Raw genomic sequence first — 24,865 nt, 5'->3', positions numbered from 1 at the left:
ACCCTGCCAAAAACAATTCGGGTCCTAAATGACGTATCCTAATTTGAGTTAGGCAATAAAATCAGCATCAGAGACCATTATCATATGGTCTGCACTGTGCACACCATCTTTTCTGTTGAAGACGAACAAAAGTTTTTAGTGTTTAGCAGCTATAACCCATAAGTGGCTATTAACCGAATAGAAATCTCAAGCCCTATATCTAACAGGTAAACCACACAAGTGACACGGAAAGCGTAAGATCGCTACAGTGAGCTATAACATAAGTCGGCTAAGATCACTTCGCTACAGCGAACAAAATGTCATAAAATATTAAGCGACATTCTTGGAATAACTGATTCTACTAGTCCAGTAAACATACTTGTGGGTCGGTTGAAGCATAATCCGAGTTTCTGCATTCACTTCTAATAATTGCTTCAAAGCCCTTTTCGTCTTGAAATATGCATTTTATAGCGTATATGGTCCAGTGCAGCGTACAAAACTGACATATGCTACGTAGCCTACGTGTAACTTTACGTAACCCCGTTTATTTAATTGAATGGTTATTTATTTTACTACAACCCTTGAAGTCATAACGTTAGCAGACTTAAGTAGCTTCGCAATTTAATTTCAGCATTAGGCTTTAGGCTTTAGAGATCCGCCTATAGTAATCATAAAGCATTGGAACAAAATATAATTAAGTAAGTTACAGTTTATCATAACTATTTTACAATATAAGGAGAAAAAATTTACTAGTAAAAAACAGTAGCACAATAGAAGTATTTTGAGATTGGGGACTGCTGCACGGTAAAATTGATAAAGGTTTAGTCTGTTTCTTTATCTTTCTGATTGGCAGCCGTTGCTAAAATGAGCTCTTGAAAGACTGAAGCATACTTAGCATTGCGCGATAAATTGATTGATTCCGCATGAGGCAATATTTTATTCTACTTGTGATTGCGCCATGGTTAATACTGTATAAACATACTAAAAATGTAATAAGCTTATAAGAGAACTTGATCTACCGGTGCCAAAAGATTGATTATATACACCATTAGGATACCCTACTAGAGACATTAGATAAGGACGACCTGTGTAACTGCAATGCTCGCATTTTATGCATAAAATCGGTAACTTAAATTAAGGTGTAACGGACGAGTCTGGTCCGAAAGCACCATAGTTGCTAATGGCCTTAGATGTATGCCATTAATACACCAATCTACAGTAGTTACGAGAAACTGGTTAATTTTACGTCATTGCATGTTGCTATATTACAGAGTTAATGCTTTTAAGATTATTTTGTGCCATTTCTGTATACTTGTACATGATACTATTCTATGTGATATTAGGTCTACTGTAATATTAAAGTAACGTGCATTACAATCGTCTCGCCAAAGCGCAATGGTATACTATATAGTATATAGCAACAGTGTTCGTTTTAAACATTTGGTTTGGAGTTATAGAGAAGTGTTTCCATTTTCATTTCCGTTGTCACTTGTTTCCGCAAATCGAACTCCTCCAGATTTTGGATCATTTGATGGCTGAAGGTGCACTTGCGCTTTGTGCATGCGCTTGTCCATTAGCTCATCCAAAGCTTTTCCGAACGCAAAGTTCTTGGTCCCTGTACTATTAGGGATAAGACCGTTCTGCGAAGACGCATCGCTACTAAAATGCTCCATTTCGATCGCTGTACTTAATTTTGGTTGCCTGATATCGTCGGTGCCGGTAGGTGTGTACCTAAATGAAAAAGTTCATTTGATAACAATCATAGGGTCAAGACCATTTTTTTGCATGGACATCGCGTGTTTGTAGAAATTGTAAGTCGTACTTGTCTTTCGTTGTTGCAAATAGTCTATTGGCAGGGTTGTTTACAGCTTTTGGTATTGTCTGGTAAGCATTGTCAGAAAAACTATCAGTGTCCGATGAATCGCATTCACCTGGTTCAACTCCAATGGTGTCATAAGTAGGATTATCTTCACCGAGATCACTGCAAGAAAATAACGCTTAAATGTGTTGGTCGTATTATTATTTTAAAATGTAAGCATACATGAGCTGCTCATTCTAATCTTATACCTTTGTCTATGGAAGGTGAAGTTGTTTCCTTCAGGAGGATTGCCCAGTCCCATGTCAGGATCATGCTGGCCGCTTCCTCTAATTCTGCCGTTTTGTTTCGCTTTGGCTTTGAATTTTTCTTGCCTATCTCTAACTTCAATCTAAAATTTATATGAAAGTCTAGCATACGTGAAGAAAGATCTCCATTACATTGGTAAAACATAGAAATTTTGCAGTCGCTGATTTAGCATAAATGTTATGTTCTTCTTTTAAATGACGATTACGGAAGTACTTAACATCGTGATATCTTATTTTGTTAAATGGCATACATCTTTGTTTGATACATTCTTTATTCCATGTCTAGCGTCGTTCCATTCGAGTGAAGTAACTGCGAGAAGATGAAGCGCGGTTGACCATCTGCAGTAACAAAATAAGACTTTTGATAAATTTCCGAAACTTTGACAACTTAAAATGAAGCATGTCAAGTATTAACTTTTTACTTGAAATTGAAGTTCGTATTGGATATAGCTTACAGATGCTTAAGTTTCTCATGTCTGTTTCAGAGTTTATTAATCGTATGCATTTTCCTCTTTTTGCATTAAAACTCTAAAACATAGATTACATACAATGCATACCTATGCATTAACATGCATGAAAACTGGATGAGCAAGATGATAAGGAAGAATATCAAGAATGCGAATTGTACCGGGTTCACCTGCAACATCACAGAAATATCAATACAACAAGTATTTAGCAACATGCCCTTATTAAGTTTAAATGTCAAAAGTTTTGTGTACTTCAAGTCTGGCTCCTGCGATGTAGAATACTATGGCAATGTCAGTGATAGTCAACTGTAGTGCAAAGTTCAAGATTAGCCAAAGCGCATTGGCGAGAAAGTATGCTCCCGTCATTTTGTTCCTCAGGTCAATCAGGTTTGCTGGTAAAATCCATTGAAGTAAGATATCACGTACAAGTTGATTTTATTTTACATCAATTGATGTTTTTATTATACACTTACATTTTATTCTTGCTTTTTCTGCTTTGTCCTCTACGAGTGGATATAGATACTTCTCTATGAGATACTTCCAGAAATCTCTTTCGTCGTTGTCCAAGTACCTAATGAAGCAAATATCATGTTTTATTTCTTGATCATCTTTTATTTACATTTCCATGCACGTTACCGATCTTTATTTTATAAGATAACACCTTGTTCTAATTGCTCTATACTTACTCGATCACACCATCTTCGAGCGGACCCTCAATGAGCCAGTAAAGCATTTCTTCTTCCTCTTCCTGCATCCGATCCAAATCGACGTTTTCATCGAAGTCGTCGTCACTGAAAGCATCCTCCTGACGAATATTACCACGTTTAATTTAAAATCTTTGTTACGTTGCAACTGTAAGTAGTTATGAGTGATTTTACCTCTGCTCTTAATTCATCCGTCAGTTGCCTGGCAGATTCGGACATAGTTCTCGAAGTTTCTGGTACGTGTTGTTGTGTACTCCTCCTGGAAAATCTTCGTCGTTGACTGCAACATTGTGTTCGCATATGGATTAATATTTGGAATAGTATACGCTGAATCCCCTGTTTTATTATCTTGGGACGTTAACAACGCCTTTGTTAGTAACTTAAATTTTGAAGTATATGTTCATTTATTTTAGGAATTAATTTAAGTAATACAGGTAATACAAGTAATACAAGTAATACAAGTTTCGTGCAATTCTCTGACCTTGAGATTCTCCTTAGCCTTGAAGTTGATATACTCTCTTGTCCTGGTCCCATTTTGGAGCTAATCCTTCGAAGCTGTGACAGTGACATTCGGTGGCTTAAGCGTCGTTCAATCTCTTCTGGCTCTAATCCTGTTTGTGCAAAAACAATTTATTTAACATGTTCAAACCCTACACCACCACATTCAAACCAGTTTGAAAAACTGCAGAAAGTTACTGCGTTCTAAATTGTTCTTAAAATTTGTTTTCTGTGCTTTGGTATAGTATTTTCTTTCCAGAAACAACAAAACCTTTTGCCACGCAGCATGCTTTATCGGTTTATCCCGTCAGGGAATTTAAAAAAGGAATCAACTGATGGCGCTCGTTCGCAATTTTCTCCAAAACTTTTCACAAAATGAAAATCTAAACTTTGAAAGTCTTATATGGTGATACCAATTTCTTTCTTTTTTATCCGTATAAATGCTATTATTATTACTGTATTATTATTATCATGATTATTTTCATTATTATTATTTTTACTACTGTTTTTGTTTTGCTAACTCGCTACAGTAACTTTGTTGCAGAAGAAATTTGTTCTGATTCATAGTTACCGGAAATTTGTTGGACTTTGGCTGCACTGTACTTTTTGTAAGTTGATTGACGGCCTTGCATGTTTTGCAGGGTTGGACGACGACGTATCGATGGTTTGTGCGATGGCTGTCGCTGCAACGGTTGCGGTGGAGGTTGTTGTGGCACTGGTTGGTAGGCCGGTGTAGGTTGAATACAGAAAGCGCACTGACACACATAGCCCAGACCGCAACTGTAGTACCCTTCGGCGGTCTTGGGTGCATCGTAGACACTGCCTCCAAACTGCATATTTTTGCCTGGTTTCTGTGAAACGTTCTGCAAAAATGATACCGTGCTTAGCGTGAAACGAATGAATATTGGGGCTTTAATTTTGCCATATGAAGAACACAGTGAAGTCATGCCGATGATTATTTCTATTATGAGTACTTTCATATGCCAACCTCGAGAGCTTGTTGATTTGTTTCGTCAGGATCTGGGCCAACCTTCTTTGTTTCTCTTGTACCCCACGATACGTTGTTCATATTGGTCAAGCTGAAAGATACAACATTTTACCCATTTTTTCAAGTAGCCTACCAAGCAATAACAATGTAATAAGCACAGTGAAGAAGGTGAGTTATTTGCTAGTATTGCTCACCTATATACCATGAGAAAGATGAAAGCAGATGGAACACAAAGATAGTAGAGGATTCCGTGAAGCAAACACATCATCTCTTGTGGGTGTAAAATTCCAGTCAGTCCGTATAATCCAATCAACAATATCATGAACAAATTGTTGGGGGAAAATAACACTGAAATGTAACAAACCGGTTTAGTTGTCCAAATTCCGAATATTTTGTAGATTGTTTCACATCAACCAGTTTCAATGTGTGATTTGATGAAAATAATTGGTTGATAAAAGTTAAATATTTTGTCTTATCACTTCACCATCAGTTGCCATTGATCCTATCACTCCCACTATAACAGCCATCATCACCAAGGCATAGATTATCGTAAGGATTCCCGCAACCGCCACCTAAGTTTAAAATAAAATTAATTTTACAATGCAGCAAGGGAGATTATGTCAACATTTTCTGTGCAAGCGTTACGAAGCTGGCAAAAAAAAGTTGGTTCTATTTGCTACTGCTCGTAAACAACAATGGAATGTTGCTGACCTACTGGAAGGCTACATTATTTTTTTGCTTATGCTTTCACAAAACAATTTCTGGCTTATGTAAGTCACGTTATCAAAGGCTTGTACGTCTTGTTGGGCCACGCCTATGTAAATATCACCTACGTTTGTTTTGACGTAATATGATATACTTCTGCAGACATCCGATGTTATAAACGAGTTAATAATGTCAATTGCTATAAAGTAGCCCGCTACAGATTTTTAGTGCTGAGTTAGCATAAGAACGATAGTCCAACGAAACCGCTGTGCTTAGTTGGAAGTTTTGTGTTCTTTTGTTCGTCTCTGAAAAGATTGTGGTTTCTCTCAGGCTCTACTTGGGCATTGTGGCATTTTTATAGTTGTGGAATTGATTGAACTCCAATCACACAACTTTCGGTTTGGCGGCTATATTTAGCACCTTCTTTATTGAAAAAACGTTTGAATTAAAGTTCTTGCGTCAACATCCCAAGCCCCGATCTATAATCTAATATCCTTGTGCTTTGGGTAATTCTATTTAGGTGGAGCATGTAACGTACGGCAGGATTTTAATATCGCCACAACATGGTAGCTCGTAGCATAATTTATATGATGTTGAATCTAGATGTAAAACCTGGTGCAAAACATTTTTTAACGTTGCTATTATGAAAATTTTGTCAATATCAAACAGATTTATGACTTTACGGCGTGCTTTATTGACTTTTAACAAACTTTATTGCGTCACATAAATTAGTTTCACATCACTTGTTTAAACATTTTACGCAAGTTATTTAAATATGAATACAGGCTGCTAGCTTTTCGAAGGGCGTCTGGTCTACCAATGATTGATAAGGTCAACACCTTGATTCTGGGAATGCACGTATCTATTTTCTCCTCGATTCATGTCTCATGACGAGCATTTTAATTAAATTATTGAAAGTCGCATTTGTTTAAACGTTCGGGAAGATGCTGAACAGAATGGAGTTACACATCGCCCTGTTTTACCTGTGTGTTAGCTGACGTTGTGTAACACAGAATGATGAAAATGATGACTGGTATTAATGACACCAACAAGGCAACAGGAGCAGTCCACCTAAAAACGTACTGATAAGCCCCCTGTACAATCATCACAACGGTAGCTGGACCAAGAATTGACGAAGCCATGAGTCCAACCTGAAAATACATATTTAAAGATAAAAGAGACACTTTCGTGAATTTACTCCCATTCAACCTTTCCCGAAATATACGACATACCTGATATGAAATGTAACCCCAGGAAATATATTTGTTGTTTTTCACAGCTAGGCTGGCGTCCAGCAGGATGTCAAAAATGTTTGCCATAGTAGATGGGCCCCATCTTTTAATATTAATGCAAAGATAAAGTGTATTGTATTGTTTATTTTTCGCCATTAACTGTCCGAAGTAAAAGTTAGGGTGCTAACCGTTGTAGTTACAGCGCAATAAAACACATGCTCATGAACAAATAACGAGCAGTGATGTCACAAAGTTCTGTACTGAATCGGTACAAATTTACCTCCTTCTCTGATTGTAAAATTCCTTGAAATCCTCGGGAGCAAACGTAAATGAATCTGACGCAGCGCTGTACTCGATTCTCCATCCTTGTTTCAAAAGTAGAGTGCACAGCCAACGATCTTCTCCTATTACGAAAAGCAAATTGGCAGTGACGCACTTTCGCAAACATTAAAAAGTTTGTCGACAAACACGTGAAATTGCGCTGTGATCGTGAAATGTCGCAAAGTATCACAAACTCTCTTTCCGTGACGACATAACTAAAAGTTTAATATACAGATATAAAAAATGTTAGTCCAAGTTAAACATGCTGTCTTTTCTTTATTGGTTTTTACGATTTTAGCTTTACTTTACTGTGGCAAACCGTAAAATTTTATTTGCGTATAACTGTTTGGTTTTCAGTTATTTCGCTGAGCGATTTTGCTTTATTTTACCTTGATCCCACTGCACGTAATGAATGGCCTCCGTTGCTTTTGTCGTATACTTGTTCATCACATTAACATCAACCAAAGCCTCTCCTCGAAACATACTAAAACATCCAGGGCTACAAAGCACACAGCCTAATACGTGTTCTGCCGTTTTTTGAAGCCAGTGACCCACCGCGTATTCAAATTTTTGAAACCAAACAACGGGTCCGGAACCTAGACATAAACCGACGCGTTAGTCGCAAAATAACTTTTATCAAGATTATCTTTTTTGTTATCGGCATATGCATTTTTATTGGTCAGTACCTGTTGGATGGATTCTTCCACATGCGGCGCCAACGTCAGGATTTCTTTTCATTCGATCAAGCAAAAGTAACACGGCGTTAGGTTGAAAATCTACATCCCCATCAAGAGCTAATAAAAACACATCCTCAAGCTTGTAGGCTTTCTTTTCTGCTTGGAGGTAGCCCAGTACGTAGTACATGTACATACATTGTGACCAGCGCTTTCTATGCCTGTGAACAACACGTAAGCCGTTAAAAATACATTTATTTTGACTGGAAAATTGGACATTCTTTTTTGCTCTTCATAGCGCACCGTCATCAATTGCTTAATGGACAAAAATCTTTCAACACAAAAATGCGTTTGATTCAATTGTGATTAATTATTGTCATCAAACTCTTCACTTGATAACGGCATAAAAAATCGACGTGTTACTTAAGATTTTTTATTAGTACTTTGGACACGAATTAATAACAAATAACCTTATAACCGGGCAACGGTGAACTCTGCTATTTACAGCAAGGTTATAGCGTCACGACTGCTTCTTGTTAACAACATATCTACAAGCGAGGGCTACTTTGTAAACAAACCTTATCTTTTCTTTGTCTTTGAGGTGTACCACCATGAGATTTCCATATGGCAAAATGAACTCTAACCTTCCTCCATAAGGAGTGGGAAAAATGATTGGTGAAGGAAGATCGTATCCTTTTCCCAATTCCACTTTGCTAGACAAGAAGACATATCGTTGAAAAATTCATTTTAAAGCGGATTTGCCACGCATTTGTTATACATTGTACTCTATAATTTGCGAAGAAGCTAAACAATTTACTTCGCTGCGACCGGAATTAGTTCACACAGTTGATGGACCCATTTGTTTGTCTTTATTTCGGAATTGTCAGGAGTTCTTTCCATTGCGTCATCAAACATGACATGCACTTGAAAGTTGTAAAAATCATCGTCTGTTTGCGAGAAAGCTCTTCTACTGCCCTGATCTTTATCAAGTCTGTGTAAAAGTTCTTGTTATAAAGTTGACCCTTGCAATGCTCAAAAATATTCTTATGATTGATGTTTACCTCATAATTGAAGTCAAAATTTGCGTCATTTCCTGTTCCGTTTCATGCCACATAGTCGCGCACAAAAAAAGCTGAGGTACAAATTTCGAAGTGCGCTTGACTGTAAAGCGTCGCGACATTTTACGACGTGAACTTCCTCTGTTGGAAGATCTGAACAGTTCAGTTAAGTTTAGAGAGAGCAATCTTTAACAATATGTAGGGATCCACCTAACGATTACATTTTAATCAGCGCTCCTTTTTAAAATTGTATATTACTTATACGACTTGCAGTTGATAAAAATCACTGTGTAGGCTAGTTACGCATAAAACATCACCTTTCTGATTTTGCACTCTGCTTTTTTTCTTCTTCTGCTTCCTTCTTTTTGCGATTTTCTGTGTAGAGTTGTTCCCACTGACGTCGATTTAGCATGAGAACTTGATCGATTAATGGCCCTCCGTACAGAGGTTTTACAAATAAAACTTCCATTCTGCCAGATGTTACATGCAATTTCAAACAGTCTTACTTGCCCTACCCTTAGTCAGTCAGTTTATACCAGAAACAAATAACTTTTTATGTCAAGTTTATCGTGCTATATGTTCCACGAATACGCAGGCATACTCTTAAATTGTCTGCCAATAGAAATTCATCAGCCTTACCTTTCCAAACGATTCTGTTTAGGAAACCAAAGAAATAAGGTAATCAACACGAGAGCCCCCCAACCCAAAGCAAGTCCTACAATCACTAGTGCTATTGAGTAACCAATGGCGTCTCTTTCAAAAATTACATTATTCCAATCCAAATAATATCCGATAGAATCTATTCTTCTGAAGGTATAATCGAGACCTGTACAAAAAATATAATTTTCATTTATTCTGGACAAGGTTGTGCACAAATAGTAAATAACATGAGTCTATTGGCGTCTATCAAACGTACTCACCGACATATTTAAGCAAGGAAATGGAAGATGGGTCAACGAACTGACTTTTGTAAACGCCAAGAGCTGAAGAAAATGCTGCTAACGTTGGAGTAACTAACATAAGGGGAAAAGTGTAGGATTCTCTCTGGACCAAGGTCAGGCAAGACACACGCCCAAAAAAGAAAGCAGCAAAAGAAGTACACACTTGAGTGGCAAATACGTACCACAACTGTTGAACGATTCTTGTTCTAAATAAAACGTGGTATCGCGTTAAAGTTAATGTTTTTCAAAATATAATATGTTGGTACAATTTATCTTCACCTTGTTATGGAGCGTCCTCCACCATTGCTAAGAAGGCTGATAATTTTGTTGTAACGAATCGTCGAATATGGAACGTTTTGGGCGCCAGATAAACTTCCCTGGGGCACTTTTGTGTTAACATAATCGCTTATATACGTATCGTTTTCGAGTACGACAAAAACGAGAAACGTCATTCCGACCAGCACCAGACACTTCATCAGGGAGAATACAAACGATGTTTTAAACCGGTTGTCATCCAACTTGTTGTGTAAGTTGATTGCATTTACTTTAAAATTTGTGGTAAACTCAAAGTCGCAGGTGACAAAGTTTTCCCAGTATCGAAGTGATGTCAGTATGATACCTATATTCACATAAGACATTTTAAGCTTATTGCTATCGGTTGCATACGATTGTAAACTTACCAAAAAATGCCCATAAGTAGGTGCTGCTTGCTTCCAGAAATTTAAACCAGTTGGGCTGTGCAAAAAAGCATGCAAAGCAACAAATCAGGCCACCAACTTGCAGAACCTGTTCAAATCGATAAAGAAATTTTAATTTTCAAAATAAATCTTTCAATATCTGGTTGATGTACAGTTACCGCATATAAAGTAGCTTTTTGGAAACTATTCTTCTAACTTAACAGCCATTTACTGAACTTCAAAAATCGACTTAAACAGCATATAGCCCTATACGAACTCTTTAGTGACCCTACCGCTGCCAGTACAGCAAATGCGAGGTGTTTATGACGGCTGTAAGTTCTTGACGGGGATGATTTTCCTGTACTGTGTGTTACAGACACGGTTTTAGCATGCACATGAACAAAAGCCGGGATGATTCCGACCAAAGGCATCATAAGCAGAGCAAGGGTGACATCCAGATATGGCAAAACTTTTATGATCAAGATAGATTCCCCGATTGCGTGGAGAAACTCCCATAGACCACCCTACAATGTAATAAGGTTAATGTTGTGGTGTAATGTTGCTTCACCTTAAGTGGCACTTGAACGTGCCAATCATAATGAGTTGCGATATATCAGGCCATATATATATATAATTTACCCAAAGGTAGGTGCTCCATTCACAACTGCCTTCTTTCTTCATTATAATTCTGTATAAACTGTACATCATGGTCAACACTTCGGGGAACAAAAGCATTATTAGAACGATGATGTATGACCATGCTCGTATGACGTCATGCTCAAGGGCTGTTGTTTCGTCATTCGTTTTCTGTTGGTATGGTTTCGCACTATTGACCAAGATCATAAGACATGCCTGCATGGATTCGTTAAAAGCGTAAATGGTGGAAGAAGATGTTGTGAATTCTTGCAAAATCACGATTTTAAAGAATATTTTGATATGTTTGAGTTGTGTGACGATTATAAGATAACCTTTACCTTACTGACAAGCGCTCCAGCCAAGAGCAAGCCGCCGAATATTAAATAAGAAGAAAGCTTAAGCAGCTTTTGAAAGAATTTCAGCACAGTGCTTGTCGTTCTTGATTCATCTTCGGGTGGCTCAGTTGTGAACTGGTCGTATAGAGGTATTTTTTCTCTATAGACGGCAAATAATCAGCGCATGTTACACAAATAATTAATCCAATCAATATAAAAATTGTAAATATCCATACATTATAGGGAGATCTGACCCTGCACTTTGTACTATGTAGAGGTAAGTCAGGAATCATTTGAGAAAAGGTTAATTACGCTGATATGTTATACTGATATGTCTTACAGCTGCTTACTTTGCTGGTGTTGTAAAAAGTTTTTTCATGTTAGCTAAATTCATTATAAAACTAATTAAATTTTTCATATTTAAGCGTCAGGTGATTTCTGATGCCTCCCGCTATCGCATGACATACCAGGTTTGGACCTGCTCATTGTTTGTTTTGTGCGTCTGTCGTCTGTGCTTTGTCGTCTTGTACAAAAATAGGGGAGCTACGAGAGCGTAGAACAGTTTGTCGACGAAATTAATTTGGGCGACAGAGTAATGCATTGTTGCGAAATGAGCAGTAGAGGTACCAAGATTCGGAAGTAAATACAAAAATTGATGTATATACAATTTTGTATGCTATACGTATAGTAAGACGTATACCTACAGTATTTTCACAGCATCACAGTATTTTCATTTTTGCTTCACGATGAATATCTTAAATTTGTATCTAATTGGCCATGATACATGTCAATGGATTTTAATAGTGTTACAAACAGAACGTATTACGGTGTTGCTAAAAACGTAATTTATCGGTTTGTTATGCACTGCTACAAACCCATATTGTACACACTAATGGCGACTTTGGCAAACATCGTTAAAATGGAATGAACGCGAGTAAACAGTTTGATTATTTTCATTATTTTGTAATAATAGCTAGATCAAAAGCATCTAAACTCACTGCTGTGTCCTCAAAGAACAAAGTATTTGTGGAAAACAATTAAGTAGCACGCCGAAATAATAAGAATAGTATCTGCGTAGTTTCCTGTTTCGATACTAAATATTAGGATTTTAAATTCAAAGCAAACTTTAGTTTATTTGTAATGTTAATTAGTAAGCAGATTAGATTTTACTGGCATGATTAAAATTGTTTAAGTTAGCGTTAGTAAATGTTTGTAACAAAGAAATATAAATAAACTTTTTACATACATCAATTCTTCTTGCTCGTAAAAGTCATCGTCAATGTAATCGTCTGATATCGGTTTCATTCCCGGTCCTTCCATATCGTCTGTAATTTTATCTCATTTTCAAAATCTCACCAACATTCAACACATAAACAAGAGATATGCAAAGGACTCTCGAGATGTTTGCGCCATCCAACTTATATGAAAGGGGTTAACGATTAACTAAATCGTTGCTACCTTTTTCTCATTCCTATTTGAGGAAAGTGTTTTCTCAACCAGTTGTCATTCTCCTTTTTATGACAGAACGAGCTATGTGATTTAATATACGTCATCAGTCAAACGCGTTCGTAAAATGCAACATCACGTTTGTTCGCAATTCGTGGCGGATAGCTATTTAATGTAAGTGCTGCTGACTTTAGACAATCAGACAATGCTTGGCGCCCTTATCCTTTCCTAATAAACTCATAACTGGTGAAGTAGTGAACATGAATCTCTTGCGCTAACGCTAACGCCAATTAACAACTTTTGTCCACGTATGTGTACGTGCATATAAAAACTTTGCAAATGTTTCGCTTGATATTTTCAATTAATTAATCCTACATTTGCTTTTCATTCTATTAATGTAGAATAGTCACTCAGTAAATAATAGTTTAATCAATCATTTGTAAATATTCAGTGTTGTATTCACACACGCAAAACCTACGTAGCCTATACCGTTATCATTAACAGCGACCATTCTTCAGCTTTCCACTTTCCCAAATTTCACGATAATTCTACAATAGCCCAGTTTCTTTTAAATGCCATGACATGTTTTGATGATTAGTCATTGAGGGCTTTGTACGTTTAAGTGTCACAGCGTACCGTACGTGGTCATGTTATTCATATTTATAAGCTACGTGGAGCTTTATTTATTTTGAATCCTTTTACTTGTCTCCTTCTTGAAAAGTTTGGCACTTACGTGTTTATTGCTTGGTCTTACTTTACAAGGAGGTAGTAATTGTTAGTACGTTCTACGACCCGAGCTATTTCAAGTGATAATGGTGGTTTCTATCTGTCGTCAGCTTAATAATCGAAAGCTGTTCCCCATGGTGTAATTGTAAATACGGTGAAAACCTGTTTTTTTTTCATGGCGATTTTCTCAAAGCAACAAGTTTCGTATCTTACAGCAGTATACCTGGAGGCTCGAGATTCGAGTTGTAAAAAACTTGCAACGCGAATTGATATGAAAATTTTCAATATTTCGCAAGTGCTATTTTCTATTTCGTGTTAGCTTGACGCAATTGGTGTTCTAGGGCTAACTGGTCAGATTTCGTTGAGAAGATAGTTATTTCATTTTCTGACATCTAAGTTATCTGAGTTTCAGACAGTTTTTTTTGCCATCTATTAGTACACCTTATCAAGCAAGCTGATGCTTGTGTGAAAGCTTTTGCAGAGAAATTAAAATAAAAGTTAACCCTAAAGTGCCATCCTATATCCTTTTCATTTTACTATATGCTAGTTATTTGATTATACTCATGCACAATCTACTCGTCTATTAATCATTTGTGGCAGATGTGACTAAAAAAACTCTTCAGCATCGGATTTCATGAAATTCCTAACATTTACAACAAATAAAGATAAGCAATATTGTTAGGCTACAGTTAAACACAAGTTTTGCAATGCAAATATGGAACATACGAATGCGATTGGTTCTCGAAAATGCGCCAGAGTGAAAATATTTCCTAATTGCCAAAAGAGTGGAAGCTTGAATGGCAAAACGAGCGAGCTCGTTTTCTCAGATGAACGAAACCAAGAACGAAACTTTTGTTTTCAATGACGAGTGAGAGTGTGAGCGACGTTCTTTTGAAAGAGCGGTTTTCCAGCTCTGCTTATACGATCTATAAGATACATGTAGAAGAACAGTTACTTAACCGAATATATTTGAAACAAATCCCAATAAATGCTTGCCAATATACTCTACTTGGGCGTATCCGCAAAACTGTATTCCTGTATGAATGAGCACTTAGGCTAATAATAACGTTGGTAAATTAAGTAACACATAAATGTCAACAATATTCAAGATAACTTGTGCTATAATGCAATGTGAATAAAAAGAATTTGGCTCTATGTTCTTCGTTTTAATAGTTTTTGTGTCGCCAATGACAAAAATGTTTTTTCAGCAGTTTTTCGGCAAACATGATAAGTGATATGTTAATTTCTGTACCATAGGTATTCGATTTGTGGTTTAGTCTGTAGGTTTGTTTCTACAGAATATGCGCACAGTGTTTTGTAAGGTGTTTAGAGAAACCAAAACGGTCTCTAAGATTTTCCCAATGGACTCTCAAAATATACTTTTGCTAACGATATTAACAATATTTCGATATTTCCGCTTTTCAAACTTTCTTAGTGATCACTAGAGTCAAACCTTAAAAAAACACTGTATGTGCATGTTTAATTTTATCTTACGAACTGGTGTGGCAACCTTCTTTTGAACGGCACTTAGCTTGGATCTTTGAAACTGTAACTATCTTACGTTAGTCAACTTTTTTGGTTACTCCAACTACTGTTGTCCACATCTTGCATTATGCTTTTATCTGTAGTGTCTGTTACACCTCACACAACAACAAACGCTTAGTCCCGGAATATTTTTACTATCTTTTCGGATGTTTTTCTCATCAAATTGACGGCGAGTTAAAAGCAAGGTTTGCTCCATCAAAACCCCACTCAAAATAACTTTTACGAATAAAACGTTATTTCTGAAATATATCTTCTAAGCTAAACCAATTGTCAAAGAAGTAGCTATATGAAGATGAAACAACAAGTGTGTGCTTTGGTAATTCCAGCCTTTTTTCTGGTTCCATTTCCACGGCACTGTTTGTGTTATTTAGAGTTTGCATGGTTAATCAGTATTTTTTAACGTTTGGTTTTGGCAATTGCTAAGACATTTTAGGAAACGGCGACTTTTAAAAAACAATTGCACCCTGCTTAGCGCTCACTGCAGTAGTGCGCGGAAAAACACTATACACTTTAAACACTTTCAATAACAAATTTTCCAACGCTGCTTGCTTTTACTTCAGTTAGTACGTTGATATTTATTCTGTGTTTACCCAGGAGATGCCAAGGATAGTATACGGAAACAGCGTTGTTAAAACCTTTCCAAGCATACAAGATGGCACAAAGGCTTACATCTCATTTCTGGTGTTTTCGATATATTGCTGTGTCGAGTCGTTCTTTTCAAATTATTCACTCATACACTTTTTCTCGGTGTTTAATAAAGTACTCACTTTAAGCAAATAATGTAAGTTATGCATTTTCTAGTTGCAGCTGGCAGATGCTACTTACTGTCACACGCAAAACATTAAATGAAAGACAAATCATTAACTATTAACATATTTGTTTATTAACAAATTACAAGCAATATAAAATATCAGTAATCTTTGAAAACTTCGCTAGCTACGCAAACAAAAATGTTTTACACTAATAATCTTTCAATATGATCGATAACTACAGTATATATACACTTTCAGTATAAAGTGTAATTATTACGTCTCCGTGTAGCCAACTCCTAAAAGGCTAATATATTACAGAGTTGCTCCGAAAGAATTAACTTACAGAGGAAAGTTCTTCTTCTGTGCTTACTTATGAAGTTGATAAGCAACCGTGAACCAATGCTGTCCTTGAGCTGAATTTGTGCTATTTACAATTGCGATACGTAATTTTGAAGATCCGGTGAACTCACTTTCAAGTTGAAAATTTTTTATGTGATCTTGTACGCCCTCGCGGAAGATGTTGCTAGAAAGTGTTCCATGAAACCACGTCATAGGAACACTTTCATCTGAATATTCAAGACCATGATAGTGATGAAGAAGAAACAAAATTTCTTTGTTTAGCAAGGGTTTGGCTACATCAGGTTGTTCTGAAAAGTCTCTATCAAGATATTTGAGGCTCAGCATTTGGTTTTGATTTTCAATCCAATCTTTACTATAACTCGGATCTTTGATTTTACACGTTGCCCAATCCTCTCCACGTTTTGCAGCTTTATGTATTGCCCAAGCAGCATATACAGCGATGTATCCACAGGAACTACCGACTTGAGTACTTCGGATAGTTCGACGAACTTTAATTCCTCGCCTTGTAAGCCACATAGCGGTTCTTTTGCTCTCATCGCTACCAAGAAAATCAATTACACGTCCTCTTCCTGATATTTTACTTAATTGAACATGTTTGCGAGGAATGCTTATTTCTGGTGCCATACTTTCTGAAGATTCCTGCCAAAGAAACAGATGAGAAGCAGTGTTATGCTTTGAAGTGTTTAATGTTTTGAAAACAAACCAATGCAATTATAGTTTTAAAATTTCGGCTCACATATTTTTCTTCGTCTTGTGTTTAGCTTAAAATCATAGTTATAACTATAAGATAAAGGCCACTTACAATTTCTTCGTGTGTCCAAGCTGATTGAATTGATTGGTCCGAATCGTCTTGTTCTATTTTATTTCGTCTCCCTAATGTATACTTTCTCAGTTTGTCCCACAAGGATTTTGGGGATTTTCCGTTCTCGTCGTTATCGTGATAAAAGCTACGCGGTCAGTATATATTTTTTGTCAACGTTTGCTGTGGCTATAGATACCGTTAACACATATATCTGTAAATACTGTATACCTATGATTACGTGTTTTTGTCACAAAGATTTAAAACTACTTTAAGGCTCACTGTGGTGTAGTGTGGCTTCTGTTAAGTCGTCTGGGTGGTTTTCTAGCATTTTGAGAACTCACTTCTTCTGTCAAGATACTTGAGTTTGGGTTTTCTAGTTTGAGATAAAAGAGAAACAATTACTCAATATATTTTAATAATGAGTGACTGAGAAAAATATTTTATCTAATCCTTTATTTGGCAAAAAATTAAAACCGAACACACGGTAACTTTAATCGTAATTGGCGTTTACTTTTCCTCTCTTGTTCCAGTGCAAATAATAATGTTTCATGACTTTTTGACGTTAGAAAATTTTATACAAGACTTATGTCAGCAACTACTGGTAACGAAGGCGTAACTCATATTTTGTTTTCGATTTGTATCTACCGACGTGAAGTTAGTAAAACCGATTACCTGCTTACATTTTATAGTCTATGAACCACTTAATTTACGAATAAACAAAGAAATAACTAAATACAAAGTATAGTTATTGTAGCCAACTTCGTACGCGGATAAGTAACTACTATAAACAAGAACTAGCTTAAAAGTAACCAACTGCACTGAAATGACTGAGTATCTATGTTGAGAATAAAAATTCATTATCAATTTTCATTTGTAAAGCTAAAGAGTTGAAAACTTGCTGGAATATATTAACATGTTGAAATTTGGAATTTGCACAAATGTGCAAAACGCAATCTGCCAATGCCAAATCTTCAAACAACTCGTCTTGAGACGTTTTGAGGTATTTGAATTTTTGACGTCATAATTCAGATAAAATCCAGACATTTTCTCTAAATTCATAATTCATTTGTATTATTACTGAACCAATTTTAAAACAATTAACAATTTTATTTTCAGTAGAATTGTTTGGTGCAGCTGTCCACTTTAACTAGTTACTTTAATTAGGTAACCAGCAGAGATGGATAGGAAAGAGTCTCCGACTTAACACAAGTCTGACTCAAGTCAAGTATTTATAAAAAATGTAGCCGAATTTTTTAGTTTTATTGATTTCAGTTAAATTAACAGCATCGGTAGATTGGATGTGAATTAATAAAAAGTTATCTTAAAGTTGTGAAAATGTTTTATGCTTTTTTTCTATTTTATTTTGTTAAACACCTTTTCAAAATGAATGAATGTGTTACACTGAACAAAATGAATACAATTATGTTGTGAATATATGATATACCGCTTATAAAAATAAACATAGCCTATAAAACAGAAAACTCAAAAATTAGTAGTGACTTCCTATGTGCAGTGACTTGGACGTGATTTGAGGAACACTTGTTTTTATATTACCGATGCCCAGTTAGCCAGTCAATCATATACAACTGACATATCCCATGTACTATTTTCTACTTGTTTTTACTTTATGGGACACCTGATATTCCTTCTTATATTGCGTAGAGAAAAAGAAGCATTTTGGTATGTGGCATTTGTGAGTTTCGTGTTTTTATTTCTGATCTTTCTCTATTGAATACTATTACTGTATTTTACTGTAATTCAGAAATAGAAATTAAAGTGAAAAACCTTGATGTTGTTGGTTGCTTGGTCCAGCGATGTCTTCAGTGCAGCATGCAATGTCTAAATCATTTTCAAAAGTTGGGTTATAGTATCTTGCATGAGTTGTCGTTGGACTGTAAAAAGAAATGAAAGAAAGTAAAGTAGTAGTAAAATTATAAATTGAAAACATGAACTTTTTATAAAAATGGAAGAAACCTCGCTGTTGTGGGTATGCCTTCGTGGGTATGCCTCGCTGTTGTGGGTATTGTGATTTCCTTTTCATTTCCAGTGTAGAGTTTTGTTTTTGATAGTAAATGCACTCCTGTTGACCATCTAAGTCACAGTCATAGACAAATTTTTCAAAGATTCAACACTTATAAAAGTTTATCTTAATGTTTATATTTTTGAATTGAGTTTACCATTTGACAAGGTTATAGTAATAAAAGAAACCTTTCATTAATGTGTGTCAATAACACTGTCAGGTATCTTTGTTCGGAAGATACTATGTCAAAAAATTCAGCAACTGAAGTTATGTTGTTTCCCCAGTTTCTTTAACTATATTTAATGTACAAAAATTTCTTTTTTATAGTTTGTGTACAAAAACATACCTATGCAAGAGCATGCAGGTGAACTGAATCAGTAAAATGATGAAAAAGAATACAAGGAAGGCAAACTGAATTGGATTCACCTAAAAGTACAAGCGAGAATTACTTCGTAAAAAGGTATTTATTATAATTTACAATTTTAAAAATTCTATATTTATGCTTCCAACTCTTAGCCGGACTCACTGTATTTTTAGTACTTCCGATGTAAAACACTATGGCAACGTCGGTAATGGACAATTGTAAAGCGAAGTTTAAGACAAGCCAAAGAGCGTTAATCATGATGTAAGCTGCCGACATCCGGTTGCGAAGATCCTTTAAATTTCCTGTGTTAAAGTTCACCATCATGAAACATAATTTCCATGAAACAAAGTGTTTGCCGTACTTGTATACCTGCTATTTCCTGTTTTTTATTCTTGTTTTCTTTAAGAGGTTCCAGGTACTTCTTGATAAGTTTTTGCCAAAACAGTCTTTCATTGTTATCAATTGACCTGTAATATTTGTTCGTTACATGGCCAATATACGTGAATGCAGCAAGCTACGTTGTTAACAGAAAGCATGCAAAAATTTTCAAAGCACGACGGTTGAAATAAATTGGCCACTTGTATAAATAAAACTACTATTGTTACTGTTGCAAGTGTTATTTTACTATCTTTTATTCAAGCACATTGTCGTGCCCAAAGTTGTAAACAAGCTGTATTGCGGGCCTTTGCGCTCAGCTCTGGAGGAGGTTTTTAGCATTCCGCTCGCATGCGCATTCGTGTAAAGAAAGTTTCAATGTAAATGTGGCAGAGCGTGAGTATAAATTCAGGCTTAATTTTTTGTTCAAACTTAAGCTCGAACTCGACCGGAGTCGACTTACAACTCTGGTCGTGCCATACACTTGACAACAAACTTCAAACTATTTGCTTTGTACTGACCCAAAAAGGGTTCGAAACGTTGGACAGAAACAGTTTCGTATTCAACTGAAAAAAACTCTTTTTCCTACTTACTTTTCTTCTGCAAATTCCAGTGCTCCTACTCTTAGCCACGAAAACTTATTGCCGTTTTCATCAACGCATGTTTCCTGAAAAAGCATACAACATATAAAGCTACTATACTAAGAACATATATTATACTGCGGATTATACACAGCCTAAAACTTACAGAAGTTGAACATCAAATTTACCTTGATCAGTTGCACAGACTCTATTTCGTTAGCTACTTCTGCATCAGCCTGATTTTTCACATCTTCGTTTTGATGCCTGCAGTGCAAACAGCAAACACACAAGTTTTCCCGATATGACAAAAAACAGTGCCAGAAACTGGATTTATTTAGATGTCGAATTGCAACAACCATTAATTGCAACATTTTATGCAAACTTCATACTTGTCTTCCAAAATTTTACGTAGTTGTGACGGAGAAAGGTGATCAGAATCTATTTCCAGCTCACGAGCAGTTTTAAATAGTTCTGCATTCGACATGTTACTTATGCTTTGTAACTGGTTGTTACTACCTGCTTGTAAAAGAGGACAACGAATGAATGCAGAAAACTATATCAACTAAACTTATGCATTGTCTTTCTCCATTATACCTCCTGCACCAAGTGCAGCAGATGTTGGCTGGCTTTCAACTGGCGTTGTTAAATTTTGCTGAGTAGTTGGAGCTGGTTGGGAATCGTCATCCTTCGGTTTAATACAGCAATAGCATTCACAGATATTCCCGATTTTGCACTTGTGAGAGTCTTCGGTAGTATTTGAACTTTTCGTGTGGGTAGCCTTTGAGTTTTTGTTGCTATCTGGGTTGTTTTCCTTTAGAAAATTGTTACGAATTTATTGTATTACCCAATGAAATATATGTGGTTTTGAATTGAAACTTACCGGCTTGGCTTCGGGTTGTGAATACGATTTTACTTCTCTTGTACCCCATGACACGTTGTCCATGTTGGTCAAGCTAAATGAACGTGTGGCAAATTTTAGTTTACTCATGTTAAACACTACACCTTGTTATCTAGTACCGCTTTCAAATAGTTTAACATGTACCTTGCAAAATGTTTCGAAAAACTAGCTTTACATAAGACAAGATTTAGGCTTAGCATACGAGTTCATACAACGCATAATTTAATTTGTCAAATTTGTTTTAGTTTTCAATCACTTTAAGTTTGGTCGTTTTTAATATTTGAATAATTTGCTAATTCGTTTGATTTGAGTTTTGCAAAAGCTGGACTTACGGACAAGTTTATGTGTGTTAATTGCATTGCCACACCTGTATATCATGAGAAAGATGAAAGCAGATGGAACGCAGAGATAGTATAAAATTCCATGGACCAAACACATCATCTCTTGCGGATGAAGAAGCCCAGTGAGTCCATATATTGCCAAAAGTAACAACATGAAGAGGTTGTTAGGATCCAAAATTACTGTTGAAAAAAAAAATTGTTTCAGACAGTTATCCGTGTAACGCCTTTTATTTTTTTCAATGTTTTTGCAATTGTTTCTCACGTACTTCCACTTGCCATGGAACCAATCACTCCGACTATCACAGCCATCATTACCAGAGCATATATTATGGTGAGGATTTCAGCTATCACAACCTTGAAATTAAAATAGGAAGTTCGTTACGCTTTATGTATACCAACAAGATTTTGAGTTGCTCATTCAAAATCCATCTTTATTCAGATAAACACTAAAGAGTCGAAAGGCTCGGCTAATGGACTATTCCTGTAAAGGCTTATACAACCGGTAATATTTGTTTTTCTCATTTGTTTATTACCGCTTACCTGTACATCCGCGCTGACCGTGAAACAAATTATTACAAAAAAAACCACTGGTACAAGAGACACTAATAAAGACAGGGTTAATGACCAGTTGAAGACGTACTGATATGCTCCTTGTACAACCATTATAACCGTAGCTGGTCCGAGCAAAGAAGCTACCATCAAAGCAATCTGAACAACAGTGTTATGTCATATAACCTTTGAAGCCTTTTTGTGCAATAAGTTCCGGTATGGTTTGCTTAAATACTGTACCTGGTAGATTATGTAACCCCACGAAACGTACTGATTCTTTTTTACAACAAGGCTTGCATCACGTAGAACATCAATGACGTTAGCCATCGTGGAAGGACTCCACCTATATTATTGACATAAGATACTGACCCATAGCCAAGTAGCTACCGTTTCTTTAAAAGCTGCACGTAATAGCTATTTTTTAAAAGTCCGTTGAACATAGGCTATATGCTTTTATGAAAGTTATTATGGTTCAGTTTTGCATGTTATGTTTTATCTACCGCCTTCTTTGGTTGTAGAACTCTTTGAAGTCTTCTGGAGCAAAAGTGTACGAGTCCGATGCTGCGCAGTACTCAATTTTCCAACCTTGTTTAAGAAGTAAAGTGCACAGCCAGCGATCTTCACCTTCATAACATACCGTATGATATAGAAAAAATTAACTAAAAAATGCAAATATTCTTATAGTGATTTGTAGTTTGTTGTACTTTACTCGAATAAGGCCTGTGAAAAAACGTAACATGTACACAATATATACACACTATTATATGCAACGATTTGCATTGGTATATGCTGATGTGATTATATTCATTTTGCCGCATTGTATTTTTAACGTTTGCAATGTTTTAATAAATTCTGGGTTAATAAATTTCTTTGTGCTAAGCTGCAGTAGGCCTACCTTGGTCCCATTGAATGTAATGAATGTCTTTACTCGGTGGTGTAGTGTATGTGCTCATAACGTTTTCATCAACCAGAGCTTGACCGCGGAACAGGCTGAAACATCCCGGACTACAGAACACGCAACCAAGCACATGCTCAGCGGTTTTTTGAAGCCAGTGACCCACTGCATATTCGAATTTTTGAAACCAGACCACCGGACCTGACCCTGCAGTAAATAATGGTTTGTTATATCATAAGCAACAATGTATCGGATGACGTCGTTTTTAGTTAAAAATAAAGAAATTAAACCTATAGGATGAATTCTTCCACACGCGGCTCCAACGTCATTATTTTTTTTCATCCTATCCACTAAAAGTGAAACTGCTTCCGGCTGAAAATCAACATCACCGTCAAGAGCGAGTAGAAATATCTCATCAAGGTTCCAATTTTCAGTCGTGCATCGATATCCCAATATGTAGTACATGTACATGCACTGTGACCATCTTTTTCGGTGGCTGAACATTTAAAAAACCAAACAAATTGAACTGACTAAGTTTAAGGGTAGGTGTTGACAGGCTTAATGAAACTTTCGAGATAAAATTTGCATTTAGTCTTGAGGTTAATGCAGTTTCGGGCTTGTATTTTGGAAAACTATTTTTTGTTTACTCTTACCGTATCTTTTCTTTATCTTTAAGATGAACCACCAACTTGTTCTGAAAACAGGGAAGTGTAAACACAATTTTTCCCCCGTACGGTGTCGCATAAATAATCGGAAAGGAATCGAAGTTATCATCAAGCTCTTCGATCGCTTTTCTATAAAATGCGATAATATCATTACTTGGAATAAGTTGTTTACAGGATAGCTCATTCACATATTTTTACTGCGTGAGCATCTATATGAAAAATAGTTTCAATATGTACAATATTTTAAGCTTCATTCTTTTCATCCAGAACTTACTTGGCTGCCACTGGAATTAGTTTGCAAAACATTCGAACCCAGTTGTTAATTTCTGGAGTGCAACCATCTGTGTATGTCATTGCGTCATCAAACATAATGTGCACTTCGAAATTGTAGTAGTCCTCTTCACGTGTTTGCCGATTTGCTCTCAGTGTCACTTGGTCTTTGTCCAACCTATGTTTTAGATTTTTTACAAACGTATCTTCGTGTATGTAAGGTATCAAATTACTTCGACCAACATCATCACGGTATCACGGTTGGTTCACCTCATGATGGACGTTAACATCTGCGTCATTTCCTGCTCTGTTTCGTGCCACATAGTTGCACAGAGAAATATTTGTGGAACAAAACTTGCTGAACGGTGGTTTGATTGGGCAAGGTCATTCCTATTGATGTGAAATTGTTTTGCAAAAATCGAATTATGTTCAGTAAATTGATAACCTTTGAAGCGTTTAACACTTTTTTATAAGATCTATAATGCTATGAAACCTGACAATGTTTAGGTTATTTGGATTTATTTTAAAAATATACCTTTGACAGCGAATCCTTCTGCTGTCGGCTGTTCTGTTCTGCAGTCTTTCTCTTTGCATAAACTCTTTTTCGTCTTTTCGGCGATTCAAAAGTAATATTTGATCAATCAAAACACCGCTATAAATTGCCTTTACGAATAAAATCTCCATTCTGCACAAGCATAACAATGCAAAGTGTAAGTTTAGCAAGCAAACAAAATAAAATGTTCATCTATACTATACATGTTACCTTTTAAGTCGTGTCTTTTCCGTGTGACGCCATAGATAAAGGGTAAGCAAAACCATGCCTGCCCACCCTAAGAGCAGCCCGACTAAACTAAGTATTATTACGGTTTCGTTCTTAAACTCTGCATTGTTCCAATCCAAATAGTATGACAGAGAGTTTTCACAATGATGTGATTTG

General features: G+C 36.2%; 3 protein-coding genes across 5 annotated transcripts; all 3 read right to left on the bottom strand.

The window, feature by feature from the left end:
* Positions 1-896: 896 nt before the first annotated feature.
* On the bottom strand, positions 897-13,288 carry LOC143469051 (chitin synthase chs-2-like). Of its 2 annotated transcripts, XM_076966601.1 has the most exons (31): positions 12,586-13,288; positions 11,343-11,499; positions 11,008-11,220; positions 10,662-10,892; positions 10,372-10,477; positions 9,971-10,310; positions 9,671-9,897; positions 9,390-9,576; positions 9,068-9,220; positions 8,754-8,903; positions 8,510-8,683; positions 8,271-8,405; positions 7,705-7,913; positions 7,408-7,614; positions 6,978-7,101; positions 6,698-6,800; positions 6,449-6,616; positions 5,245-5,332; positions 4,955-5,108; positions 4,761-4,851; positions 4,344-4,635; positions 3,756-3,885; positions 3,449-3,554; positions 3,257-3,375; positions 3,044-3,141; positions 2,823-2,962; positions 2,661-2,740; positions 2,355-2,442; positions 2,047-2,186; positions 1,802-1,960; positions 897-1,710 (listed from the first exon to the last, which is right to left on the bottom strand). In XM_076966601.1, exons 1-31 carry the CDS (start codon positions 12,657-12,659, stop codon positions 1,431-1,433), a joined length of 4,923 nt encoding a protein of 1,640 aa, XP_076822716.1. In that variant the 5' UTR covers positions 12,660-13,288; the 3' UTR covers positions 897-1,430. The 2 variants fall into 2 exon arrangements, with proteins under 2 accessions (XP_076822716.1, XP_076822717.1); XM_076966602.1 differs by lacking the exon at positions 11,343-11,499 and having other exon boundaries at positions 12,586-12,734.
* Positions 13,289-15,916: 2,628 nt separating this feature from the next.
* On the bottom strand, positions 15,917-17,331 carry LOC143469520 (uncharacterized). Its single transcript, XM_076967254.1, has 3 exons — positions 17,250-17,331; positions 16,971-17,115; positions 15,917-16,807 (listed from the first exon to the last, which is right to left on the bottom strand). Exon 3 carries the CDS (start codon positions 16,790-16,792, stop codon positions 16,175-16,177), a length of 618 nt encoding a protein of 205 aa, XP_076823369.1. The 5' UTR covers positions 16,793-16,807; positions 16,971-17,115; positions 17,250-17,331; the 3' UTR covers positions 15,917-16,174.
* A 638-nt stretch (positions 17,332-17,969) lies between these two features.
* Positions 17,970-24,865, bottom strand: LOC143469518 (chitin synthase chs-2-like). 2 transcript variants are annotated; one of them, XM_076967250.1, is made up of 22 exons: positions 24,692-24,865; positions 24,464-24,613; positions 24,199-24,318; positions 23,933-24,106; positions 23,647-23,787; positions 23,284-23,489; positions 22,994-23,200; positions 22,599-22,722; positions 22,339-22,441; positions 22,090-22,257; positions 21,816-21,903; positions 21,576-21,729; positions 21,191-21,263; positions 20,905-21,121; positions 20,700-20,829; positions 20,499-20,574; positions 20,323-20,396; positions 19,724-19,821; positions 19,517-19,656; positions 19,337-19,416; positions 18,945-19,061; positions 17,970-18,862 (listed from the first exon to the last, which is right to left on the bottom strand). In XM_076967250.1, the coding sequence occupies exons 1-22, from the start codon at positions 24,745-24,747 to the stop codon at positions 18,742-18,744; spliced, it is 2,817 nt and encodes a 938-aa protein (XP_076823365.1). In that variant the 5' UTR covers positions 24,748-24,865; the 3' UTR covers positions 17,970-18,741. The 2 variants fall into 2 exon arrangements, with proteins under 2 accessions (XP_076823365.1, XP_076823366.1); XM_076967251.1 differs by having other exon boundaries at positions 20,700-20,826.

This window comes from Clavelina lepadiformis, chromosome 8 (genome assembly GCF_947623445.1).
Source record: "Clavelina lepadiformis chromosome 8, kaClaLepa1.1, whole genome shotgun sequence".
NCBI lineage: Eukaryota > Metazoa > Chordata > Ascidiacea > Aplousobranchia > Clavelinidae > Clavelina > Clavelina lepadiformis.
Note: the sequence above shows the minus strand (reverse complement) of the source record. Positions and strands in the feature narration are given on the sequence as shown.

Bases quoted from the DNA above. Each gene is read 5' to 3' on its own strand.
- LOC143469520 (XM_076967254.1), bottom strand. From the start codon at position 16,792: ATGGCACCAGAAATAAGCATTCCTCGCAAACATGTTCAATTAAGTAAA.
- LOC143469051 (XM_076966601.1), bottom strand. From the start codon at position 12,659: ATGGAAGGACCGGGAATGAAACCGATATCAGACGATTACATTGACGAT. The intron at 10,311-10,371 runs GTAAGTTTACAA...ATGTGAATATAG, and splicing joins CTACTTATGGGCATTTTTTG to GTATCATACTGACATCACTT. The intron at 8,406-8,509 runs GTAAATTGTTTA...CTTCTTGTCTAG, and splicing joins CTAATTCCGGTCGCAGCGAA to CAAAGTGGAATTGGGAAAAG.
- LOC143469518 (XM_076967250.1), bottom strand. From the start codon at position 24,747: ATGGTTTTGCTTACCCTTTATCTATGGCGTCACACGGAAAAGACACGA. The intron at 23,788-23,932 runs GTAAGTTCTGGA...CGCATTTTATAG, and splicing joins CTAATTCCAGTGGCAGCCAA to AAAAGCGATCGAAGAGCTTG. The intron at 20,575-20,699 runs GTATGAAGTTTG...TTTGCACTGCAG, and splicing joins CGTAAAATTTTGGAAGACAA to GCATCAAAACGAAGATGTGA.